This window comes from Pyrus communis, chromosome 7, assembly GCF_041283825.1.
Source record: "Pyrus communis isolate YQ-2024b chromosome 7, ASM4128382v1, whole genome shotgun sequence".
In the NCBI taxonomy this organism is placed as follows: Eukaryota; Viridiplantae; Streptophyta; class Magnoliopsida; order Rosales; family Rosaceae; genus Pyrus; species Pyrus communis.
Window position 1 is genome coordinate 3,977,754 of NC_142571.1, and position 25,294 is coordinate 4,003,047.

The 25,294-nt window shown below is 37.6% G+C and overlaps 3 protein-coding genes across 3 annotated transcripts; 2 read left to right on the forward strand and 1 right to left on the reverse strand.

The window, feature by feature from the left end:
- Positions 1–3,108: 3,108 nt before the first annotated feature.
- On the reverse strand, positions 3,109–9,263 carry LOC137733842 (uricase-2). Its single transcript, XM_068473035.2, has 8 exons — positions 8,788–9,263; positions 7,920–8,012; positions 7,019–7,094; positions 5,972–6,081; positions 4,834–4,925; positions 4,503–4,676; positions 4,335–4,425; positions 3,109–3,462 (listed from the first exon to the last, which is right to left on the reverse strand). Exons 1-8 carry the CDS (start codon positions 8,989–8,991, stop codon positions 3,379–3,381), a joined length of 924 nt encoding a protein of 307 aa, XP_068329136.2. The 5' UTR covers positions 8,992–9,263; the 3' UTR covers positions 3,109–3,378.
- Positions 9,264–13,418: 4,155 nt separating this feature from the next.
- On the forward strand, positions 13,419–16,971 carry LOC137733641 (dnaJ protein homolog). The gene is made up of 7 exons (XM_068472778.2): positions 13,419–13,702; positions 13,826–13,995; positions 14,442–14,607; positions 14,691–14,832; positions 14,920–15,196; positions 15,321–15,519; positions 16,451–16,971. Exons 2-7 carry the CDS (start codon positions 13,846–13,848, stop codon positions 16,768–16,770), a joined length of 1,254 nt encoding a protein of 417 aa, XP_068328879.2. The 5' UTR covers positions 13,419–13,702; positions 13,826–13,845; the 3' UTR covers positions 16,771–16,971.
- Positions 16,972–22,400: 5,429 nt separating this feature from the next.
- Positions 22,401–23,952, forward strand: LOC137733330 (uncharacterized protein At3g28850-like). The gene has a single exon (XM_068472484.2). It carries the CDS (start codon positions 22,704–22,706, stop codon positions 23,811–23,813), a length of 1,110 nt encoding a protein of 369 aa, XP_068328585.2. The 5' UTR covers positions 22,401–22,703; the 3' UTR covers positions 23,814–23,952.
- Positions 23,953–25,294: the final 1,342 nt, after the last annotated feature.

Consider the following 25,294-nt stretch of genomic DNA (forward strand, 5'->3'; position numbering starts at 1 on the left):
ATCCCTTATTTTAAAAATGTGCCATTTTCACGACCTCTAAAACACGTGTGTATTGAATACAATAACTGGCTGGGTTTTATCAACTTGCAATTTCTATGCCTAACAGAATCTTTGCAATTCCACGTTACAACATTGACATAAAAATATTATTCATGAATCTTGATCACGAAGAAGCTATTGCCTACGTGATCACAACGTGACTTGAACCTGTAAAAGAAACAGCAGTTTCCAAACAAGTGTCACAGAACTACTGGACAAAGCAGATACCATCAGCATACTATAATTTAAACAAGCTATGAAGGGTGAGGGCTGAAGACACCAGGAAGGAAAAATGCGCGCTGCAGTGGACAGCTGCTTTGCGGGGAAACATGGAATGTGAGCTAAAAAGCAACATGGCCCTAAGCAGAATAACAGGAAAAGATAGGTTTAGGAAAGCTGCTGAGTAAAAAGCCTGACTGGTCAGAAATCAATTTACTCTTTTCAAACAGTAGATATATACGGATGAGAGCCACTGGCAGAAGTTTAATCTGTTAGTTATTAAGTATATAGATTTTATATGCAAAAACTTACATAACAAAAGAGTCTTACCTTCACAATAGTACTATCCTAGTAAGACAGATTAACAGGTAAGAAATGGATATTAGGCATTTTCAGTTGTTAACCTGCCTCCTTACATCTGGATTCGAAGCACTCATAGATGTGGTTCTCTAGTAAAACAACTCAAGTGGTTTTTTAGGGAGGAGAAAGTCGAACAAAAGTAAAGGTTTTAAACTATTTTGTGCAACAAGTCACTCGGAAGTCGGGATAGATTCAAACTTTGTCTTTTTTTGTTGGTCAGTGTTTATGCTGCTTTTGTGGCAGAAATAGTTGATGACAGTATTAAATTAAAAATCAGATTTATCTATTTGTTTCTAAAGGCAGTTTAAGAGTTAACATTACTTATTTGTTATGTATTTTGTAGCCTGGAGGAAAGTCTGATCATAGTTTTAAAGGCAGTGATAAAGATCCACGTATATTATTCCATCATGGAATACCATCAGGCTGTAACTTGTTGGCTTATGACTCCATCCGTAAATTACTTGCAAATTCAACCAAGTAGTCCATTTCTTCTACCAAAGTTAGCCTTGTTATTGCCTTTCCGAAATTGTCTGTGCAAGATGTTCGTCTTTTGTCTTCATTTTCGTTCACTTGAAATATATATGATAATTTCTTCACATTTACAGGGATGGCGAATCAAATTATTTGGCAAAGATAACACTGAAGCTCTACTTGAATCTGTCAATGCAGTTCCAAGCAAGTTTTTACAGGGTACAAGTATTACGTGTTACTTTCTTCGATTTCCAACTGTTTCGTTTCGGTTTTCTTGTTAATGTAGTGAAATTTAGAGACCCTTTGTTCTTCTTGAAAAGTATAGCAGTCAGTTCTTTCGTACGATGATTCAATAGTCAGATATAATGGTGATGTTTGTGTTCAGTTTATGGAGAACCAAGGCATACTTCTAAATGCACATACCAAGAATCACACCGAGGCAAGTTTCTACACTATGCTTTCCTCTGATATATTTTTCGTTCTTCGATGAATGAATTATCGAAACTTAGTTTTTGGCTTTGTTTATCTACTGCCGTGTAATAATTATTTTGCAATGTTGTGCTTAGGTTTGGGACATAGAAAAGAACATGTTGGCTGATGTTCATTCTTTTCAACACGATATTACCTTGCCCACGGTTATGCAGCATATAGTCCCTACATGTAAGTGTGTGTCACTCCCAATTGGGATCGATCGAGTAGATAGGCGGCTTCATTTGTTTCGAGTAAATTTATGTATTGGACAACTGTGTTTGCAGGTATGATGGAGATTCTGGTGGTAATGTTACAGTTTTGAAGCTTGAGCAAGAAAAGTGATTGCACGACATCATCCCAGGCATCATAACTCTTCTGAAGTATTCATTGAAATCCTCTATAAGGTTCTCCACCGTAAGGATCGTAACTATCCAATATAGCTTGCTATTATACAGATGAGAACCTATAAGATTAAGAGCTGATGGAAGGCCATGAGTATAAGTTATTGCAAGTTGTAAGAGTCTCAAATAATCATCTGAAGGTTCTTTTCTTCCGAAAGCATTCAAACTTAAAAGCTCAAGAGCCTTGTCGGCTTCTAACTTTTGGACCTTGTATATCAGCTTATACATTTAATCAACGAACATTTTGGTGCCATGAAGTACTTGGACTAAGATCTCCTCAACAATGTTGCTAAGAGATGTAGCTCCATAGCAGTTAAAAACAGATCACACATTTAATCAACGAACATTTTTCTATGTTGAGAACATTTTTCTATGTTTGTATCCAAAAGAAATAGGGTTTAATTTCAATATGCACTAGTGATTACTAAAGTCAATCATTTTTCTATGTTTGTAACCTACCTACTACCTTTCAATGCGAATGTGGTCAAGTTGAAGGAGAGTAACTTTTGTGACAACTTCATTTTAAAAGTGATTTCTATTAAGCATTTTCCTACCTACTAAATTTAAATGTGGAGTGGAATTCTCATGACAACTTAATTTCATCAACAGTGATTTATTTTTTTTTACTGACGTGCTCTTTCTTTTCACCTCATGACACTGACACGATGCAATGCAACATGATGCTACGATGTCCATATGTCAAACTAATCTTGCATATAGAAAAGTTGAAAAACGCACGAAATACGCAATTGACTTCAAATACTGCAACAAAAGCACTTTAGATTGTTAAGTGATCTTCACCCATTTTTTTCTTTTGTACTCCTTTTTTCATTTTTACTCAGAGGTTAGCGCCAATGGACTCCAGGCTTGTTTTTTATTTTAATTTCATGATTTGTTTGGTGTTAGACATCTGCCACACTGTGCCACACTGCATCTCTTACATGGGTGCTACATGGTTCTACACACATTTGTCACACCACATGGGAGGATACTTGTTTCTGTTGGCTTACGGCATCCGATGGATCGGCATGGATGTGGTTCCATCGACATAAAAAAAAAAAAAAAACCTCTAGCGTGTGCGTCTCTAAAGTAACAAAAACGAAGTTTCCCAAAAACTGATGTATGGGATACACTGATGTTTAAAAGGTTTTTAGAACAACATATTGACCATGTATATGTAGAATTAAACTCTAGGTTTTCAGTTGTTTCAGACTTCCAAACATTATTCATCATATCAACACTCTTATTTCTATTTTACAGTTGCATCAGTTCTAAACCTCCAGACATTCTTGAGGTCGGACTTAGTCTTCTTCAGAAATACTTTCTACTTTACAGGAAGAGTTAAGCTTATAGCTTCAAACGTCGAACAAACTGGTTCTGTATCTTTAAAAGTTTACAAGTACAGAAATGGCGAGAACTACATCTTTGACCAGAAACGGCTTAGAGTAGCTTCTATTGATCCGTGTGGTTCATCTGTTGGAAGATAAACATCGTCCTCAAACTGCAAACAACGGAAAAGGAGAAACAAATTTTCATGAGTCAGTGAAGGATAACGCATCATTAGCTAATACCCCAAGAAAAGAACGATTGAAATAACAGATTAACATCACCATAAAAATCCACATACATACAAGTACAGTGCATCGGAAAGTCTTGTCCATTAGAGTATTGTTTTCGTTGTACCAAGGATTCGGTTTCACACTTATCTCATTAAACCTAGTCCCTTATTTTAAAGATGTGTCATTGTCACGACCCTAAAACACGTGTATATTGTACACGATAACTGGCTGGGTTTTATCAACTTGCAAATTATTCAAATGATGAAGTCTAGCCATTTAGTTTCCGACAACAGAATCCTTGCGATTCTACATTACAATAACATAAGAATATTAGTCATGAATCTTGATCACGAAGAACCTATTTCCTACGTGATCTCAACATGAATTGAACCTGTAAAGCGCAGGGAATACCAATTCCAGTATGGCAAAAGAAACAGCAGTTTCCAAACAACAGTCACAGAACTACTGGACAAAGAAGAGACCATCGGGATAGTAGACTTTAAACAAGCTATGAAGGGTGAGGGCTGAAGGCACCAGGAAGGCAAAATATACTGCACACCGCAGTGGACAACTACTTTGCAGGGAAACAAGGGATGTGAGATAAAAAGCAACATGGCACTAAGCAGAATAAAAGGAAAAGATAGTTTTAGGAAAGCTTGCTGAGTAATATGCTAGACTGGGAAGAAATCAATTTACTCTTTTCAAACACTACACTTCTACAGATGAGAGCAAGTGAGCCACCGAACAGAAGTTCAATATGTTAATAAGTACATAGATTTTGTATGCAAAAACTTACATAACAAAAGAGTCTTACCTTCACAATAGTATTATCCTTGTTAGATAGATTAACAGGTAAGAAATGGATATTTGGCATTTTCAGTTGTACTGCTTCTATGTCGGGAAACCTGTAACCATGAACATGAATAAGTATATTATTTGGCAAGCATATGCAATATGAATGTGTGTGCTGACAGAGAAATACCCATTGAGAACAGTCTTTGCCATGTGATAAAGAGTGCTTTGGACAGATGGGCTGTATACTCCTTCCTTTGGAGGACCATAGAAAGTGTCAGCCAGAGCTTTTTTCACACTCAGGTATCTTTCAGTGAAGTACAGCGTCTTTTGAGGGATGCTAAAAATGGATTCATATTGGTACCTGCATGCAATTTGTTTCAGTAACGTAGATTTGTAGTCTCCAAACACCTGTGGAAATTAACTCTAGGCTCAATGTAACCACTGAAGACTATTATACAGAAGAAACCAAATCCACTTAACAAGCATTATATCAAGTCACCAAATGAAAACATGCATACTTCCATGATGCAGTGATCTCTGTAGCCAGAATCCTCTCTCGTGTGTCAGGAAGAGCTGTGTATTTGTCCCTAATAAACCCCTCAAAACCTGACTGTTCAGGTAGAATCCAAACAAAAAATCATCAGTATCAATCAAACAACAAACTCAACAAGAGAAAAAGAACACACATGCACGCTAACATGCAAATAGCAGTTAAAGTCTTCCCAAATTATATCAACTTGCAATGTTTGCAATGCATACTTTTTCTGTCTCCTTTCCGTGTTCAGTAAATTGATAATGCATTAGCATGATAATACAACCACGTGCAGATGATATCATGTTAGTTAGAAACCACGAAACGGTAAATTTTGATAACTCATAAGGAGCCGGAGGTTAATGCATTGGAAGTTCTGTTTCCAGATCTTATCACTCTCCACTCTCCAGCAAGAGCATCGAGAAGCTTCAAGATTTTTAAGATGCATCTGTGTTTCCTTCCGGTTAAGACTTAAGTTAGGAATCTCAATGACTTAACAGTCGGAAGAGTTTGCCCTGATGTCAGGGGCTGGAGTATATATTCAAGGGACAGTTACGATCAAAGGGGGATACCATAGGGGAGAGTTCGCATCCATTTTCTTTTGATCCAATTTGGAAGGCAAAGATTCCTCTTAAGATTCAAGTGCTTGCATTCCTGATGGCTAAGGGGAAAATTAATAATTGTAATCAGATTCAAAGAAGGCTCCATAAATTTCTTTGAAGGGCTGGGGAAGGAACTGTCAATCATCTTTTCTTAATTGTCCATTTACGATACAGATCTGGTAGAAATTGTTTAAGGAGGCTCATTCAAGTTAGGTGGTCCAAAACAGATGTTACGAGGGTCTTATGCAGCTTAAAATCTTGAGAAAGACAATGTTGTAAAAACTGTTACGTGTAGAAGGGCATGACAGTTTTTTAGATCATATGGATGGAGTTAAACAGAATGAGTTTTTAGGATTATTCAGGGTAGATGAAGTTTTGGATCGATTTAGCTTTTGGTCCCCACCCCCACCCCCGGCGGATTCCTTTCTTGGTTATGCACAGAGTAATTGATTACGATATCCATTGTCACATTACACCTTCAACTTTTAAAACCTTGATATAAATTTGATTGGATAAGATTACCTTTGTTGTCTTTAGCAGAGATAGTCCTTCAATCCCAGAAGTCACCCTCAGTGCACCAGATTTCTTTAAAATTACCTCTGTTGTACGCTTCTCGGATCCTAATTTGAAACCTTTAACAAATATGGCAATGAAAAAAAATTAAAAATTAAAAAAATGAACAGAATGGATGTCTCCAGATTGCAAATCAATATGCTTGGAAATACTTTCAGAATATATGTGAAAAACAAGGACTTCTACTCAACATTTGGATGCAAAAAACAGTGAACTAACAAGATTAAGCTTGAGGCAACAAGAACGGACATACCATCCATGATGTCATCTCTTGACCCTATCTCTACAAGCAACTAGACAACAAATTAATCCCGAAACTTACCACTGTTTAGGTTCCAAGTTAAGGTAATTCTCAGCTAAATAAACAATCTTCGTATACAGTAAAAACGACAAGGAACAACGTGGAGCAAATAGTTAAAAATCGCTAAATGCAAATGATAATTCATATGTGAAATATGGTTAATTAATTTCCAAGTGTTCTGCTTATAAAGTGATGGAGGAGCATCTAGAAAGATCTTCAAGATTGCTTGTGTCCACTGGGGAATTAGGCTAAGGTTTTAGTTAATCTGGGAAATTTAGTTCTTTAATATTTTCTATGCTTCCCTATGTGTTTAATGTATTCTAAATAGGAATGTGATTAATTAGGTAAGTCCTAGTTGGATGAGATTTCTTAGCATACAAGATTAGGGTTTCTGGGCGGCTGTACTCTAGTATAAATAGGCTATTAAGAGAACCGTGTATCCAGTGTTTTTTATCGAATGTATTCCAGTTTCAGATTTAAGAGTTTCGCTTGGGATTCTCCCTAGAACTCAATTATCGTCCTTTCTACTTCGATTCTATTGCTTTTATCTCTCTATTTCCTTGCTATTTTACCCGCTCGACAGCAGCTTATTGTGATTGCCCTGCATCATAAAGTCTTCACTAGATAGTCGATATCATATACAGTAGCTTTATAGCTTCGCCCGCACTTGTATGCAGGACAGAAGATAGACTAACCATGTTCATGGGGTTGACCGTCTACATATGCACGCTCCCATGGCTTCTCCACAATCCTTACTATGGCAGTAGTGACCTACAAAAATAAGAACAACCGAATTTTTTCACCAACTATCAAATATTACCAGAAAAAAAAAAATGAGATGCCAATTTGAATGTAATCTTTAAATGAAAAGCAAGATAAAAATGTGAATATTGTCCAAAACAGTAGGCAGAGGAAGTTTGTGTCAAAATATTCCTTATCATTACCAATCTTCATCTATCTCTATCCAAGTCTCTCTCAGGGAGACTACCATAACTAGCAGTAAATGTTGCAGGAAGGAAAGCTTTCTCCTTTTCGTAATTTGTTTTTATATTTCAAAAACGACAGCTTTCTTTCTAGATTAAGCAAATACTAAAAGCATTAGACAAGGCCAGAAGGAGGTGCTGCAGTTGCAACCAGGCAGTATTCAAAGTGTGAAATTCTGTGCGTATGGAAAGAGGGCGGTTGTTTGTGTTGAGAGCATATCTAGCTCGAAATTTTTTTTTTGATCTTACAATAGCACACAGTCCAGACACAATTTGTTTCATTAAAGCTGATTGACACCAAGTTTCACACGAACCACTAGAGAGAGAGAGAGAGAGAGAGAGCACAGAAAAAGTCCAAACTTAAGACAACCGATGAAACAGAAGCTTAAAAAGATACCATGAGTCATGCCTTCAGGGATAAGGAAAAAAAACATTACACTGTCCAGATGAAAGCTTGATTAGTTAACCAGGAAGCAAACCAAGAATAACAACAAACAGCCATCATTTCAGCAGTGACAGTGGTAAAAATATCAACCATTTTTTATTTTCATCTACAGCATGGGATTAACTGATGAAATTCAAAAACAAACACTTGGAAGTACATAGTGTTTACCTGCTGGTAAAGAGATGTGAAGTGCTTAGCAAGTCGAACTGCAAATTCCTCCACTGAAAGTTCTTCTTTACATTCCTTTGCCTTAACATACACCTGCGTTGCAACTACGTTAAATCCCAAAGCAAATAGCAACCTAAATGATGGAAATATAGCAGATTTCCAGCACTGGGGAAGCTAACAAACATGTATATGTACATATTATTTTTCTCTTGTGTCAGTATGACATTACATTAAAAGTATCATCCTGTTAATTGGAACTAGAGTCCATAAGCAGCCATGTTAACTGAGGAACCTTAAATTCCTCGCTCCCAGTTTCAACCGATATTTTTGCCATTTGGTGCTGAGAATCATGATCAGCTGCTAAATATGCCTTACGAGTTATCGCTCTGCAATAGTTCATTAGAGTTGATATGTTGCACAGCAGTTTCACCCATGGATTCTACCTGTCCCTAAGATTTAAAATTAATAGAAGTAGTTTTCTCCACTGTCAATTATTTTGGTTCTTCTGTGCAAAACCTCCGTTAATTTGAGGATATTTTTGTCAAATCAACCCCTCCACTTGAACTGTGATTCTTCAATTTAACGGAGATCTTTTACAAAAAGAGCAAAATAAGTGACGCGGACAGTCTCTAAGACCACTTCTATCGACTTTAAATTGGAAGGACCAACATGAAAAGACACGCCAATATCAAGATCGCTAATAACTCTAAAACATATCTTTGAAAAACTAACAAAAGATTTATCAATCTAGGTAACAAGATATCATTTCACTGATCATAATCTATTAATTAAGAGTGGATGGAAATCATAATCATTTGGATTGTTGATTTGATTCGACGAGAGAGAGAGAGAGAGGCTTATTACTTACAGTGTTCTTCATGGTATCGGTAGCAACGATATCAGAGTTGTCGTCGCGGGTATAGGCAGAGACGCAATCGGAGAGGAGGCTGATGCCGACGTTCCATTCGACGATGGTATGGCGTCCGTCGATGTTCCGCCAGACCCTCGCCACCCTGACCCTTTGCTTCCCATGCCTCTGCTCAAAGTTGAACCCCTCTATCCTGTTCGCCATCGTCTCCCTCTGCGATTCGGCGACCGACACCAAACACAACCAGACAGACCGACAGCCTTCCTTTTAAACTGCCCTCAGCCAATTATTCTCAACTTTCCATTTGGATATGGGATTTAGAGTCAGACTAGCGTGACACCAACGTCGGAAGTTGTCAAACTAACAAAACCATGTACAGATCAAAACCATTGTCCTTCTCTTTCACTTGACGTGAGATATCATCTTTTCTGTGGGTATTTCAGCCAATCGGATTGGATTTTCACAATTTTTTTTTAACATTTGACTTCAAATATTTTAGAGAAATGCTAGCCAAACTTGCCTCAGACGTGCTTCCACGTGTCTATTGGCACTCTAGTGGCGAGTCACTCACATGGCTAAGTGGGCTGTAGCCCAGTGAGGTTTTTTGGTAAACCCGTAAACAAAAAGACCATTTATACGGAAAAGGATCCGGTCAGATCCTTTTCTTTTTTTTTTTTTTTTTTTTTTTTTTTTTTTTTTTTTTTTTTTTTTTAAGAATATGTGATTATAATCGTTCATCGTATATTGTGCAGTCATTTTTCATTTAGTACTATTTATATTTAGTTTTAAATTTGAAATTCTGATCGCACGATGTATGATGAATGGTCATGATCACAAAATCTCTAGGATTCTCCGCACAAGGAACCTTTTCCCATTTATACTACGCAAGCTAGCGCTGCTTCTATGCTTTTTACTCAAGAACAAAAAAATTGTTTTTAATCCACATTTAAATCTCTGTGTCCGCAATTTTCTTACTTTTCATTGAGATTTTCTAATGAATGTCACTTTCTAGGTGTTTTTTATTCCTTTATTTACTTATTCTTGAGTTAGTTAGTAGGTTAATTATTTATATGGTCCTTGAGTTTATGGATTAGGGTTACGATTTTGAGAATAGCTTATACTTCATTGTTGTTATTTTATGTTGATTATTATATAATTTTATATAGCCAAAAAATTGAACATATGATTTTATGATATTAATTTCAACTAACCCATCCAAGAAAAAAATCTTGGTTCCACCCTTAACTGTGACATCCCGTCCCGGAAATATCGAAACGCACGTGTGAAATTACATATTTGCCCCTAGTTCATTTTCGTCACGTTTATTGGTTGTTTTGTGTGTGGTGGCATGGGTTGGGCCACACACACACACACTTGCACATTCACTGTCTCTCTCTACCCTTTCTCTGTCTCTGTCTCTCATCTCTCTCTCCCTTCCCGTTCTCACCATATACGTACGGACAAACTCACAAACCACCAAACCATCACAGATCGAGGGAACCAACTACACCATTGAACTCGTGAGGTCGAGGGGAACACAGCCATACCATTTTCAGATAAGAACTTCACCGTTTTCACGTCGATTCGAGGTTATCCGTTTTGAGTACTGTTCATGCAAAGATTATTCATTGAGTTTTTGGGATTTCTAAGCTCGTAGGTGTCTTGGTGAGGTCCTAAGGAGCGTCGGAGTAGCTCGTTGGACGAAATTGGACGTCGGGAAGGCCTGGTTCGAAGTTGGCCGAGTTTTGAGTTTTGAGACAGGTATGATCGCGTAGTTTTTAGGCTTTAAAAGTGATCTAACGTGATTCTACTAGTCTAGGGCTTTGATTTGGTTCAAGAATCATGAAAAATGGTTGAGAAACGAGTGAGAAAACAAGGTTTGAAATTTTTCCAGTTTTCTGGCGCCGGCGACGGCGCCGGAGGCTCGCCGGAGAAGGAGACGGAATATTCCGTCAAATCTGACGGAATATTCCTGACGCCGTTAACGGAATCTGTCAAAACTGACGAAATATTCCTAACGGCGTCAGTTGACGCCGTTAGTGTGCGCCGCATGTGCCTGCGCGTGGCCGGCGCGTGTGGCCGTGCCTTGGCCGGCGCATGGGGGCACGTGCGGCGGAGGAAAATTTTTCTAAAAATATGGTTGTGATCCTGAGGTTGTGTAGAGCACGTTGGTATATTCATTTGTCTATTTTGAGCAATGTATGAGAAGTTATTACGAGAAGTTGGTTATATGCTTTAAAGTTAACGTTTTTATAGTTATTTCGCATATAGGTGACATGTACCCCGAGGACGAGCGTTCGCACTCGAGGCAGGGGGGCTACGACCCTTCCACATACCAGTGAGTGGGCTTTTGTTTTCCGTATATACCTATATACATTTATATTCCCAGATATTAAATAAAAAGGGTTATTTGTTTTATGCCATGCACCTTATGATTGTCGTTTATGCATCATCGCATGCATTAGTAGTGGCATACATATATATATACATGTTGGGTGCTGTGGAAGCACAGGTAAGTGCCAGGTAAATGCTATTCATATTTACATTCAGCAATAGTTTGACATGCTTAGAGAGCTCATAACCTGCACCCCCGGTGTTAGTGCTCCCGCCCTGAGCAGGGCACAGTCCTTCACGTGATGTTCACCTCCCGCACCATATGCTCAGCTTGGATCCAAGCTAGGTGCACAGGCCTGTCGTACATACCACATTAGGTGGTTCCGACTCGTAGGTGACCCGCGATTATTCGCACAGCCTTCACGTGATTGTAGCACTAGAGCGTATATATACGTTATACCCAGTCCTGTCGTACAGACCACTTTAAGTGGTTCCGACTCGTGGGCAGGTTCAATTGTTCCGTTGTTGAGTTTGAGATTTGAGCTCTATATGCAGCCGTACAGGTCACGTTAGGTGACTCCGGCTGCCAGATGTTATGCTATTGATGTGATTTATACCTGAGCACTAGCATATCGTTACGAGGCTTTGACATGGCACATTCTTGAGCATGTTTAGTATACCCTTGAGCATGTTTGGCATATCTATACATATGTATATATGTTTATTTTCTGGGAAGTATACAGGTTTTACGGCGAGGGGTTAGAATGTATTTGCTAAATAGTTTTCAAAGAGATTTGTTTTTGCCCACTCACGCTTTTGTTTTGCGCCCCTCCAGGTTCTAGTTGATTAGCAGTTTCGGTGGTTTTCCCAGAGGATTCTCCCGGCTTTTCTGACAGATACTCACCAGCGTAAGGTCACCTTTGGGTGTACTTATGTCGCAACTTTCTTTTGGACTGCTGTAGACCTGCTCTGAAATTGTCTTTCACTTGCACTAGCACTTGTTTAGTACTTTGTATGCTAGTTTTTAATTATTCGTACTTTCATATTATTACTTTATTGGCTTCCGCACGTGCACATGGCTACGTCACCTTCATGTGACGGCCAGCACGCTCCAATCTCGGTCGGGGTGTGTCATTAACTGCAGCTTGGGCCCACTTCACAAAAATCAAACGTAAAATTAGGCTCCTGCTTTATGGTGAATGTTTTATGCAACTAAGGCTGAAGTTTTTTAAATTGAAATCATGTATAGAAGTACTTGATTAATGTAACCAAACTCCATTATTGAGGGGACCTCTCCAAATCTGAAGCCTAGCATTAGGAGCATATTCATTAAAAAAAACATTTTTTTTTTATAAAATTTAACTTTAAATATTTTAGAGAAATGCTAGCCAAACTCGTCTCAGACGTCCTTTCACGTGTCTATTGGCACCGGCGGAGTCTCTCACATGGCTAAGTGGGCTGTAGCTACCGCCGCTTCTATGCTTTTCACTCAACAAAAGAAAAAAAAACTTGTTTTTAATCCACCATTAAATCTTTGTATCTGCAATTTTCTTACTTTCCATTAAGATTTTCCAACGAATGTCATCTTTTATGTGTTTTTTTTATTTTTTTATTTACTTATTCTTGATTTAGTTAGTAGGTTAATTATTTACATGGTTTTTGAATTTATGGATTAGGGTTACGATTTTGAGAATAGCTTATTCTTCATTGTTGTTATTTTATGTTGATTATTATATAATTTTATATGACAAAAAAAATTGAACATATGATTCTACGGTACTAATTTCAAGTAGCCCATCCAAGATAAAAATCTTGGTTTCGCCCTTAAATGCAGCTTGGGCCCACTTCACAAAAATCCAACGTAAAATTAGGCTCTTGCTTTATGATGAATGTTTTATGCAACTAAGGTTGAAATTTTTTAAATTGAAATCACGTATAGAAGTACTTGACTGATGTAACCAAACTCCGTTGTTGAGGGGACCTCTCCAAATCTGAAGCCTAGCTTTAGGAGCATATTGATAACATGTCAAGAGTGTACTGAAAACATGTTATAAGTAAAAAATTTAAAGAGGCGGAAGGACATGGATGAAAAAGAGATAAAATTGAACTTAAGATCTCTTACTTATAAGCGAAAATAATACCACTATACCATAATATTAAGTGATCCCAAATAATACAATTAAATACAAAATATTCTTCCAAATCCATATAATCTCTTCTAATTTACATAATCACACAATCAAATATGCTAAAACAATTCTTACACAATAAAAACAATATTCCGGCAAAAAAAAAAATGGTAAGAGACCCGGAGGGAGAAAAAAAAGGACAAATTCTAGATCCTTCCTTGCTCGCATATCCACACATATGTTTGCATGTAAATGTCCACACATATGTTTGCATGTAAATGTCAATACTAACCCTTAGCTACCACCCTGTTCGCAATCAATCGCAGCCGTCCATTCCCTCGCTTTAATATACCGATCCGGCAGAACCCACACTCCTCTTCCTCCCTCGCCGTCTCTCGTTCTTCTCTGCTCCCTCTGACGACATATCTCCAATTAATCGAATCTCAAAATCGGTATGCTCTCTGTATTTCTCTGTATGAATTTCAGAATCGAGTTCTGGGATTTGGTTTTTTTCTTATTAATTTTTTTGAAATTTAATGGTGTTTTTTTAAAATTAATTTTTAATTATTTAACAGATTAAGGGGAATAAGTGAGAATGTTTGGGAGAGCTCCAAAGAAAAGCGATAACAGCAAGTACTATGAGATCCTTGGAGTTTCAAAGACCGCTTCGCAGGACGATCTGAAGAAGGCTTACAGAAAAGCCGCCATCAAGAACCACCCTGATAAGGGCGGCGATCCCGAAAAGGTTTTACTTTCTTTTTCCTCTGATAATATTTTCTTGTTTTATTTTTGAATAATCAGCTTCTTGATTGTTCAAATCTATGATTCCCTTGATGAAGATCTGGCATATATTTTTCTTAATTTTTTAATTATTTTTATGCTTTGGAATGTTGGGGATTTCTGGGTTTTATAGGAATTGTTGTTTGCTGCAGTTGGAATTGTTAAATTATTGAAATTTATAATTCATCTGAATCGTTTTTAATGACTAAGAGGTGTCACATAAAGCAGTTTACTTGTGAACATCGGTTTCTTCAATCCTATTATATGTTTGTCTTCAGACACTTGGGCACCGAGTTTAACTTCGAGCCGGGGATTGCTTGTGCTAGAATTTCATTGTCAATAAGCAAAGTTTAATGGTAATTTCTTATTATGTTGATTTCCTAACTGTTTCCATTCCGGTTTGTAATTTAGTTTAAGGAGTTGGCTCAAGCATACGAGGTTCTGAGTGATCCGGAGAAACGTGAGATCTATGACCAATATGGCGAGGATGCCCTCAAGGAAGGAATGGGTGGCGGAGGTGGCGGCCATGACCCATTTGATATTTTCCAATCCTTCTTTGGTGGAAACCCATTCGGTGGTAAGGCATTTTCCCTGTTTGGAGCTCCTTGTGTTTGTACTTTGTGTAATTTGGAATTGAGTGTTTTGATGCTATGTTCTCAGGTGGTGGAAGCAGCAGAGGTCGAAGGCAGAGAAGGGGAGAGGATGTAATCCATCCCCTTAAGGTTTCTTTGGAAGATCTCTACAATGGGACATCCAAAAAGCTTTCTCTCTCGCGCAACGTAATCTGCTCCAAGTGCAAGGGGTTAGTGTTTAATAATTTGAATGTTATCCAAAATTTACTTTTGTGCTCTATGGTTCTGATATGGGGTTGGTATTTGACATGATTCAGTAAAGGGTCAAAGTCAGGTGCTTCAATGACATGTCCTGGCTGCCAAGGTTCTGGAATGAAAGTGTCTATTAGACATCTTGGCCCCTCGATGATCCAGCAAATGCAACATCCTTGCAATGAGTGCAAGGGTACTGGCGAGACCATTAATGACAAGGATCGCTGCGCACAATGTAAGGGTGAGAAGGTTGTTCAGGAAAAGAAAGTCTTGGAAGTAATTGTAGAGAAGGGCATGCAAAATGGGCAGAGGATAACATTCCCTGGTGAAGCTGATGAAGCGGTAGGTGTACATGCTTTCATTTTGAACTTTGGAGGTTCAGTTGTTCAGTACCTCCGTATGTCAGTTATCTTTGGTATATCTATTGATCCATGCTATTTTCTCTTCGTTTTATTTCATTCTACAGCCGGACACCGTTACAGGTGATATTGTTTTTGTCCTACAACAAAAAGAGCACCCTAAGTTTAAGAGAAAGGGTGATGACCTTTTCTTTGAACATACATTGTCACTTATGGAATCACTTTGTGGCTTTCAATTCATATTAACGCATTTGGATGGAAGACAACTCCTCATTAAATCTCATCCTGGAGAAGTTGTAAAGCCTGGTAAGTTTCATCATTACTGTATTCATTCTGAATAGTTGCCCTGTACTTGTGATTTGGTTAATTCTTGATGTTATGAGTCATTGTCTTATTGGTTCTTGGTTTTTTTTCCTATACTACCTTTATTGGGGTTGGTCAAATAAATGTGTAGTCCATATTCACTTGAACCTATGATGATTATTTCGATTGGTATTTTATACATGTATCAGCGTAAGTGTTTGGGTATGTCACAAAGAGAGAACAAACAACCAAAAATACATGAACAGAAAACAAACATCACAACTGATGAATATGTGATGACAATATGTGCACAGCCATTCAAAGATGACCAATTTTTCTGGAAAAGAGAAAAATAACAAGGATTCAAGGTTATTATAGGAATAATGGGAGTGAGAAGGTAATATGTTCTAAATCTAATGGAGAATAAGAAAACGGAGTGGGTGGGAATAACATATTTGCCTTTTAAATTTAAAACATATTACCTTATATCTCCCTTTATCCCTATAATAGCACCTCTCTCTCTCTCTCTCTCTCTCGTAGTTAGTGACTCATGTGTTCTACTTACTGCGGTGCAATTATTGTGGACCAATTGATATTTGCAACTTGTCCCCAAAGTCGTAATTTAACTCTTTCATACTCGTGGACAAGATTAGAACAACAAACATGCTTGTGTAGTCAAGTTCTCATTCTCCATTTTGAGTTGGAAATTTATCTTATAGTTCTCACTTGTTTACTTATTAATTTGATAAGGTGTTGGTAATTTGACAAGGTGTTGTTAATTTCTATAAGGTTATTCAGTACACAATTACGAAATGCATCAGGAGTGAAAACTAGACCATTAGGTTTTTTTAGCTCTTAGTGTGAAATTTTTGGTTGCATCAGATTTTTTTGTAGTTACCCTGATTTTGTTTCTATCTTCACCGGTGTCTCTCAGATCAATTCAAGGCTATAAACGATGAGGGTATGCCAATGTACCAGAGGCCATTCATGAAAGGTAAGTTATACATTCATTTCACAGTGGAGTTCCCCGACTCACTGAACCCAGAACAGTGCAAGGCCCTGGAGACCGTCCTCCCCCCCAGGACTTCGGCACAACTTACCGACATGGAATTGGATGAATGTGAGGAGACCACGCTGCATGATGTAAACATAGAGGAGGAAATGCGTCGAAAGCAAGCACATGCGCAAGAGGCATATGACGAGGATGAGGACATGCATGGTGGTGCCCAGAGGGTTCAATGTGCTCAGCAATGATTAAATTAAGCTTTATGAAGTTATTTGAGAAAAATAAAAGTTATCGGCACCGTGGTCTGTTGGTCTAGGTTCCCAGCGTTTATTTCTGGTTTGGTTTGTGAATCCGAAACTTCTTCGGAACAATAGCTGTTAAGGAGATGCTTATTCTACTTCATGTGGATGGTTATATATAATATGATGTTAGTTGTTGAATGCCAAGAATTTGTTCTGCTGCTTTTGGATGCTGGTTGGAGTACAACTGCGAAGAGGTTATGTGTAGCAAGGTACCTCAGCTGACTGGTATATCTTTGGTCCGTGCGGCTTGAGCTTATAACTTATAACCTTAAATAACCGATTACGCAATGCTCCGTTTAGTTACAAGCTCATGTCACCAGAATCGGCAATATGAAAGTACGAAGTCAAGTCTCTTTATTTACCAACCCCATATGCATCTGCTGCTAGTGCCGTGGTTCAATACAATTTTGGGAACTGTAGACACGATTTTTTATTGGCGTATATCTTTTTGTCCATGTAGCAAAAAATTTATTTTATGTAAAATAATAGATATATAATTATATAATTATATCTATAAACTAAGAAAATCCGTTTTTTTTATCCAATTGTTATCCGATATTGGATTCATACTCTTAATAATTTGGCCCTTGCTTATTTTAGGTTTCAACAGTTTTGACTCCACTTTAATATTTGTTGAGTGGTTCTGCTCGTTCTTTTTGTGTTGTACTAATAAAATAGAGTACATTGTAGAAATGGTCCCTCAATTTTAATTAAATTGGAGCAATAATTCATCAGCTAAAAATTCATTACCATTGGTCCCTTAGCTCATAAAACGTGTAGTTATGATCATTACGTTTATAATTATACGTGAAAGGTCTTGCCCTTGTCTTTGCCCTTGCCCTTAAAGTGTAATGTTAACTCTTGAGTGTTAATGAGTGCCCTTGCCCTTACCCTTAACTTTCACGTGTAATGTTAGAACATTATACGTGAGAGTTTATAACAAAGAAAGTTGGAACTTTCAAAAGTTGATGACCTCAACTAGGATTGTAGTCAAAATCAGGAAATGTTTTAGTATACACCGAGGTATTTTATACTTTGTAGATTTAAACTTTAAACCGATATATCTTTGGACAAAGGTACAATGATCAAGATTTAACGATTAAAATTCTCAAAATGTAGATACTTTAGGACATCATAAATATTTTCGCAGAATCGATTGGATCTCCCAAATAGTACAAACAGTTCCACCAATAAAAAGCAATGCTATATGTTATTGAAAGGATTGAGTGACTAAAAGACCCATGTATGTCATAACCAAATTCTTGTCTGTCCATGTTTGGATCGAAGTACTCCCAACAGGATCTTCAATCCTCTAATCTAATATCAATAAAGCAATCAAATTATTCTGGTTAAGGTTTGCAAAGAAATTAAACACATAAACTCTGCTATCCTAAGAAAACAACTTAAATCTAGTCAAATTATTTTCCTAGATCACCCAAAAACGAGGAGTAGCACCCCAAAACCAACACCAAACATCCCTTTATGCATCAATGCTGCAGAGTTTGAAGGACCCTCAGGAGAACCGTTATCAACTGGCAACGGAGCTGGACTTGTAACCTGCACATAAGGAGGCTGGGACCCGTTAGGGCTGCTTGGAGATGGCTGAGGAGTTGATATGAGTGGTGGTGAAGACGGAGGAACAGGAGTTGGAGAAGCGGGAGGTGGGGAAGACGGAGGTGGACTTGGTAGTGGGCAAGGACACTCGTTCACTTTAATAGAAATCTTCTGGCCAAGACTACAGTACGTAGAGATGTTGCATATGTAGTAAAACACACCCTTTTCTTCCAATGGAATAGTCACTGGACCAGTGTTGAACACTTTCAGTGGCTTGTAACCTGTGCACTTCTCATACTCTTGCTTTGTCACTTGCAGGAGGTTGTAACGCCCCGTATCGAATGCAAAAACTTCAAGGAAATACGAAAAAAAAGGCAATATAATTTAGTCAATCTGATATAGAACATATAAATTCTTATATCTCTCATGTTATATATAGTCGAAGTGTGAAAAAGATTTATGTGGAGTTGATGATAACAAGTTTTTGTGTGCCAATTTACCACAATATAACCGCACAGTGGATGAAGAACTTAGTATTTCAAAGTAAGGAATTGGAATGGAAACTCCAAAAAAGTCAACATGCACTCGTGCCATAACAAATATACCAGAAAAATTACTGCCACATTTGGAAAAAAAAATTTAGCAGTGTATATGTGCACAGACTTGTATACATATACATACATATATAGTAATGCATATGAGGAGGGGGTAAGCCTTGACGCAACAAAAAGTTTGCTCTCCTTTGTGGCCAAAAGGTCAGAGGTTTGAGTTGTGAAAACAACCTCTTTGCAAAATAAGGGTAAGGTTGGGTACAATAAACTTTTCTCTGACCCTCGCATAGGGAAAAGCCTCGTTGGCTTGTGGTCGTCCCTTTTTGAGTAATGCATATGAGGCAGAGTGATATATATATGTATACACGGGGAATAGGATTACCGAGGGAGTCACCGATCTTGAAGAAATGGTTAGAGGACCAGTTTGTGTAGTAATCAGGGTTTTGAGGAATGGTCCAAAAGGGGTCTCCGACTGGGTATTTCACACCACCACTCGGGGTCGGTATGCAACCAAGTGACTCAGGAACAACCAAACCCACCGCCGCCGCCGCCACCATCACAACTAATGCCATGGAAAGCTCACTCTTCACAGCCATTGAAGAAAACAGAGAGAGAGAGTTTTCTGCGGTTGTAACTTATAGCTAGGTAGAGGGGTAGCAAGCAATTAGGCAAGGCAATGAAGAGACTAGAATATTAACATAGATAACGGTTTTATACATAAAGATGGTAAAGTCGTCGGTATTTATAACTCGCAAACGACCAGTCAAGGCCTGATTAGGTTTTCCGTTCATATTTCCATTTCAGTAGTAAATAGTTTTCGGAAATTTAACGGTTTCATTGCATTCATTCATCATATAGATATACAAGGTTTAATTTCCTGTTAGTGTCATTCAGAAATAAAGTATTTGCTATAAATTAAAATTAATTTATGGAGTCATAGGAAATCCATAAATGTACGTTCATTGAAAAGCAACGTTAATAGTTACAGATGCATGTCCATCATCTTGTTATGTTCATGGAAACGATGAGGACGACTTTAGACGAGTAAAACTCAAATTTTCGGTTTTAAATTTATCTCAACTTGCTCCAAGAGACAAATATGAGTTTTAATCAAAAACTCCTTTGTGGGGCAAATTTAGCCCATGATCCCCTGGGTGTTAGTGGGGCTGACCCACCATATATGTGTTTTTTTTTTCGTTTTATATTTATAAATTTATTGAATTCAACGGCTAAGATCTAACATGATCAAATCCAACAGTAAAAAAAATAAAATCTAATGGTCCAAATTTAAATCCAACGGCTAAAGTAATAAAAAAAATATTTTATGTGTTTCATATTTTTTCATAGTTCATAGTGTTGGTTTAGTGATTATTTAATATTTATATCGAAATCTAAATATTTTTAGTTTAAAATAGGTTAATTACACTAACATCCCTTGAGGTTTATCGAGTTTTCACAAAATCTCCTGACATTTGAGACATTACACTAACACCCTCTCAGATTTTAATTCACCTTCATATAACCCTTCAGTCAAATTCTGCTAATAAATTGACAATTTTACCTTTATAACTAATTAATTAAATAATAAAGAAATATATTAGAAAAAGGAAATATTAAAAATAAACAAATTAAACATTTAAAAAATAAATTGAAAACTTCTCCCTCTCTCTTTCTTTCTATGACTAATTTGCACCACCACCATCATTCCCATGCCTGCTCGCTGCTCAGATCATTGAACTCCTCCATCAAGCATAAGTCATATATTTATCAAGAAAGAAAAAGCCCTTCATTGATCATTCCACTACTATAAGAAGAATTATTATCAGTCACTACGGAAAACTCTGCACTGTTGTGGCATCGGTGAGAGATAGGATTCAGATGATAAAATTCACAAATTTTATTTTTTTTTCCAACATTCTGGATTTTGGGTTCTTCTCTGTTTCTGACAATTTGCATATAATCTCATCTGGCTTTTGTTCAAATTGATTTTCTCTCAAAAATGGTGGTGAATCTGGTAATGCTCCATTATGTTATGGACCATGTGTACGGTGCATTCATACACAAAACAAAGGTTAGCCCTCAATTTTTTTCGAGAGGGTGGGGGCAGAGAGGAAAGGGATGAAGGTGGCAATGGTGGGACGTTGAATTGTGTAGGGTTTAGGTTTCCTCTCTTTTTGCCTTTTCGATATTTTAAGTTTTTTATTTATTTTTTAATGTTTAATTTACTTAATATTTTATTTTTTAAATATATTTCTTTAGTATTTAATTAATTAGTTATAAGGTTAAAGTTGTCAATTTATTAGCAAAATTTTAATTGAAGGGGTTTTGTGAAAGAGAATTAAAACTTGAAGGGATGTTAGTGTAATGATTCAAATGTGATGGTGTTTTGTGAAAACTCGATAAACCTCATACAGTGTTAGTGTAATTAATTTAAAATGTTCATAAAATTAAATTAGTATAGCCTACGTAATTTTTTTTTTAAAGTTACTTTAAGGAAAAAATTATCCTAAATTCATTTTTTACTAATCTCAGGTTAAAAATTTAATCCAAATGGATTGGAGGAGAAAAACTATTTCTGGGTTAAAACCTAAATTTTTTGAATTAAAAATTTTAGATTTTGACCCTAAGGTTGAAGATGATCTAACGGAGTAGGAGGATGTGGTATTTTATTTTCTTTTTTGGAATAAAAAAAACTGGGAGATGTGGCATATTAATGAGTAATGATCATAATTATTAACAGAAACATGTACATGCATGCGTGAGAAGTTAAATTATTTTATAAAAAAAAAGTCTTGTTAATTGATTTGCCCCTTAAGATTGTCATTTAGTCTTACTTTACCTCTTGAAATTAGTTTTGTCTTACTTTTTTCCATGAAATTGTCCTTTTTGTCACAGTTATTCTCAATTCACCTCATTTTCGTCTATTCCATCAAATAAACGTTAAATTAAAGGTAGCATGACATTTTAATTTTGACAGAACTCTTTGAATCCAACTTTCTGCTAAAACAATCCCAATTCTATTTTCAATAACTCTAGTTCAAACCTCCAATTATTTCTCTTATGACAACAAACGCACCCTTATAGTCTTACTAAACCCTTTGTTACTTTTTGATCCAATTCAAGCAAAACTTGTAAAACTTCATTAAGCATAGAGAAGTTGAAACATGTAGAACTCCATTAAGCGTATGCGTATCTTAAATTTACAATCCTTAATCACATATGGCACTTCAGAAAACATCTACTCCTTGTCAAGTCTCATGCAATCCTCGATGATTAATCCGGGTAAACAACATGACTACGTTCTAGTATAATCATCTGACAAACAACTCATTAATTATGAAGGATCGACATTGTTCCAAAAAGATACACCTCGATGATTAATACTATATCTAGCTTCTCAATCAACCATCCATCAATGTCCTTCAGAGAAAAAGGAAGACAAAAAAGGTGAAAAAAGCTAAAGAGATGTAGAAAGAAGCCACTAGTAAATTATGACCGTTAGCCACACACTTATCTTGTTCCGCATCTCCCAGCATTCCCCACATTTTCGAATTTTAAAATTCCAAAAACAACTTTGTAGCCGTTGAAGTTGGAAAGCTCTGGCTGTAGCACCACCACCAAGGTCAAGGCGGAGAAAGAAGCAGCAGCAGCAGCTTCGTTTACCCTTAGCTCTCCCCCTCTTTCTCTCTAATCTCTACGATCCCCCCTTTTTTTTATTTCCGTGTTCAAATTCTGTTGCCTGGTTCAGATTTTCGGAGCTCAATTTTGGAAACAATGAAAGGGGTGAAAGGGAAGTTGATGAAGAAGTTGAAGTCAGTCGGACCGATTGGAATTGGGTACCTGAAACCGCAAGATCGAGTTCTTCAGGTAAATGCATCGGATGGATATGCAGATTCAAATCTCAACATTCAGACCCATAATTTCATTTCAAAAGAAACGGAGCAGCAGGAGAAGATCAAACGGTTAGAGAAGAAAGTGACGGAGCAAGAGCCTGACATTATCGATGTCACGGAGCTTATGAGAGACCTAGAAGACGAAGAAGAGTCGCCCGATGGCGATTATATTGACATCAACGACAAGGAAAACGTAAGGCCTCAAACGAAGGCGAAACACCGAGTAGAGGGCAACAACAATTGGGTTACAACAGAGTCAAATTTGGAGGAAAACAGAGCTTCTGAAGCTTCAGAAAATCGAAGACAGACCCCTTTGTCGCAGATTGACATCTTGTCTTTCCGGAGACCGGACTTAAACTCCGGTAGCCTCTTCGACCCAAACCTACTGTTAGCCTTTCAGCAAGCGGTGATGGAATATATGAGGTTTACTTCAAATGAAGACATAGAATCCATTTTTGTAGAAGCGCCAAATCCCGAGCCAGAGCAAGAACCGCCTTCAAATGAAAACCCTCTATTAGGCTTCGAAGAAAAGTGCCCGCCTGGTAGTTTGGAATCATCGGTAGTTCTCTACACTACAACCCTTCGGGGGATTCGAAAGACTTTTGACGATTGCAACAGCGTTCGATTTCTTTTGGAGAGTTTTCGGGTTGTGTTCTATGAGCGAGATGTGTCGATGCACATGGAATTCCGACAAGAGCTTTGGAAGATTTTGGATTGCAAAGCACTGCCTCCAAAGCTTTTCATAAAGGGGAGATATATCGGGGGAGCAGAGGAGGTTTTGACACTTCATGAGCAAGGAAAGCTCAAGCCGCTTTTTGAAGGAGTGCCGATGGATCGGTCCATTGGCACCTGTGAAGCTTGTGATGGAGTTCGGTTTGTGATTTGCTTTCGATGCAGTGGGAGCTGCAAGCTCATTGGCGATAAGGGGCAGCCGGATAAGTGCCCCGAGTGTAACGAAAATGGGTTGATTATATGCCCCTTGTGTTGCTGAACAAACTTGAAATCTTGATTCTTGTTGTGTAATGTATGTAACTTGAAATTTTTTATTCTTTGTATTCATCATATGTTTTCAAATTTGTTTTGGTACAAAATTCATGGATAATATATTGAGAGCAGATGTGCTTTGGAGAGGGAGTTTTCTGATTGTTTTAACAAATGCATGTAGTGATGAAACACAACAACAAAGCCTTATTCTACTAAATGGGATTGGCTATATGAATTCTAAACGTCACTGCGCTCGGTTTTGTGCCACTACACTCGGGCTGAGGATTAGAGGTCAGAAAGTACCAAAGAGTGAATGCTTTCGTTATCTTGGATCTATCTTGCAAAGGAATGAAGAATTGGATGGAAACATCAACTATACAATACAAGCTAGATGGATGAAGTGGAAGAATGCATCGGATGTGTTGAGCTGCGACCATTGTATGCCACTAAAGTTGAAGGGAAAATTTCATAAGACAACAATAAGGCCAACAATGCTTTATGACATGGAATGTTGAGCGGTCAAACATCAACACATATACAAAATTAGTGTAGCCGAGATGAAAATATTTCGTTGGATATATGGGCACATGAGAAAGGATAGGATTAGGAACGAGGATATCCGAGGTAAAGTAGGAGTAACTGCAATTGAAGATAAGATGAGAGAAAATCGGTTAAGGTTGTTTAGACATGTGAAATGAAGACCTATAGACGCTCTGGTTAGAAGATGCGATTACGAGACTGAGGCTCAATGCCAAAGAGATAGAGGAAGACCTAGGAAGACTTGGAAAGAGACTCTAACAAAAGACTTAGAGTACTTGGATCTAACAGAAGATTTGACACAAAACCGAGTACAATGGCGTTCTATTAATCATACGGTCGACCCACTTAGTGGGATAATGCTTTGTGTTCTAGGATTCATATATACAATCAAATTTACTTAAAGGGATAAGGCTTTGTTGTTGTGGTGGTGGTGGTGATGTTCATCTACCATGATCTGGATATGAGAGCTGAAGGAGCCAGTCAAGCACATCATCAAATGCAGGAAGGAGATTATCGAATCCGATCTTCAGTAATAAGAATTTTCAACTTTCTGGTAGCACACATGATCTTATGGCATTATATTTGGAAAGAATAGGGCAGTTGAGAGCCTTGATCGATCCTAAGGTCATCCCAAACTGACCTGGCTAAAGGGTCGTAGGCCAAAATATAGCCTTATTATATGAAAACCATCTCCAACCGAGATTTAGGCCAAAAGGCTTGTGGGCCCCACCTGACCATAAACCAGCCACAAGGCCAACGGGCTGGCCAAAGGAAGCTAGCAAGCCAGCCTGATTTGGGTAGCCCACTTCACTTGGCGTTGTTGGTGTTGTGGATCCCGCTCTGGTTTAGGTTGCGTTAACATGGTGTTGTGAGTCCTTGTAATCGTGACCGTTCATCGTACATCATGCGGTCAGAAGTCATTTTTAATTTTAAGTTTTAAATTAAATA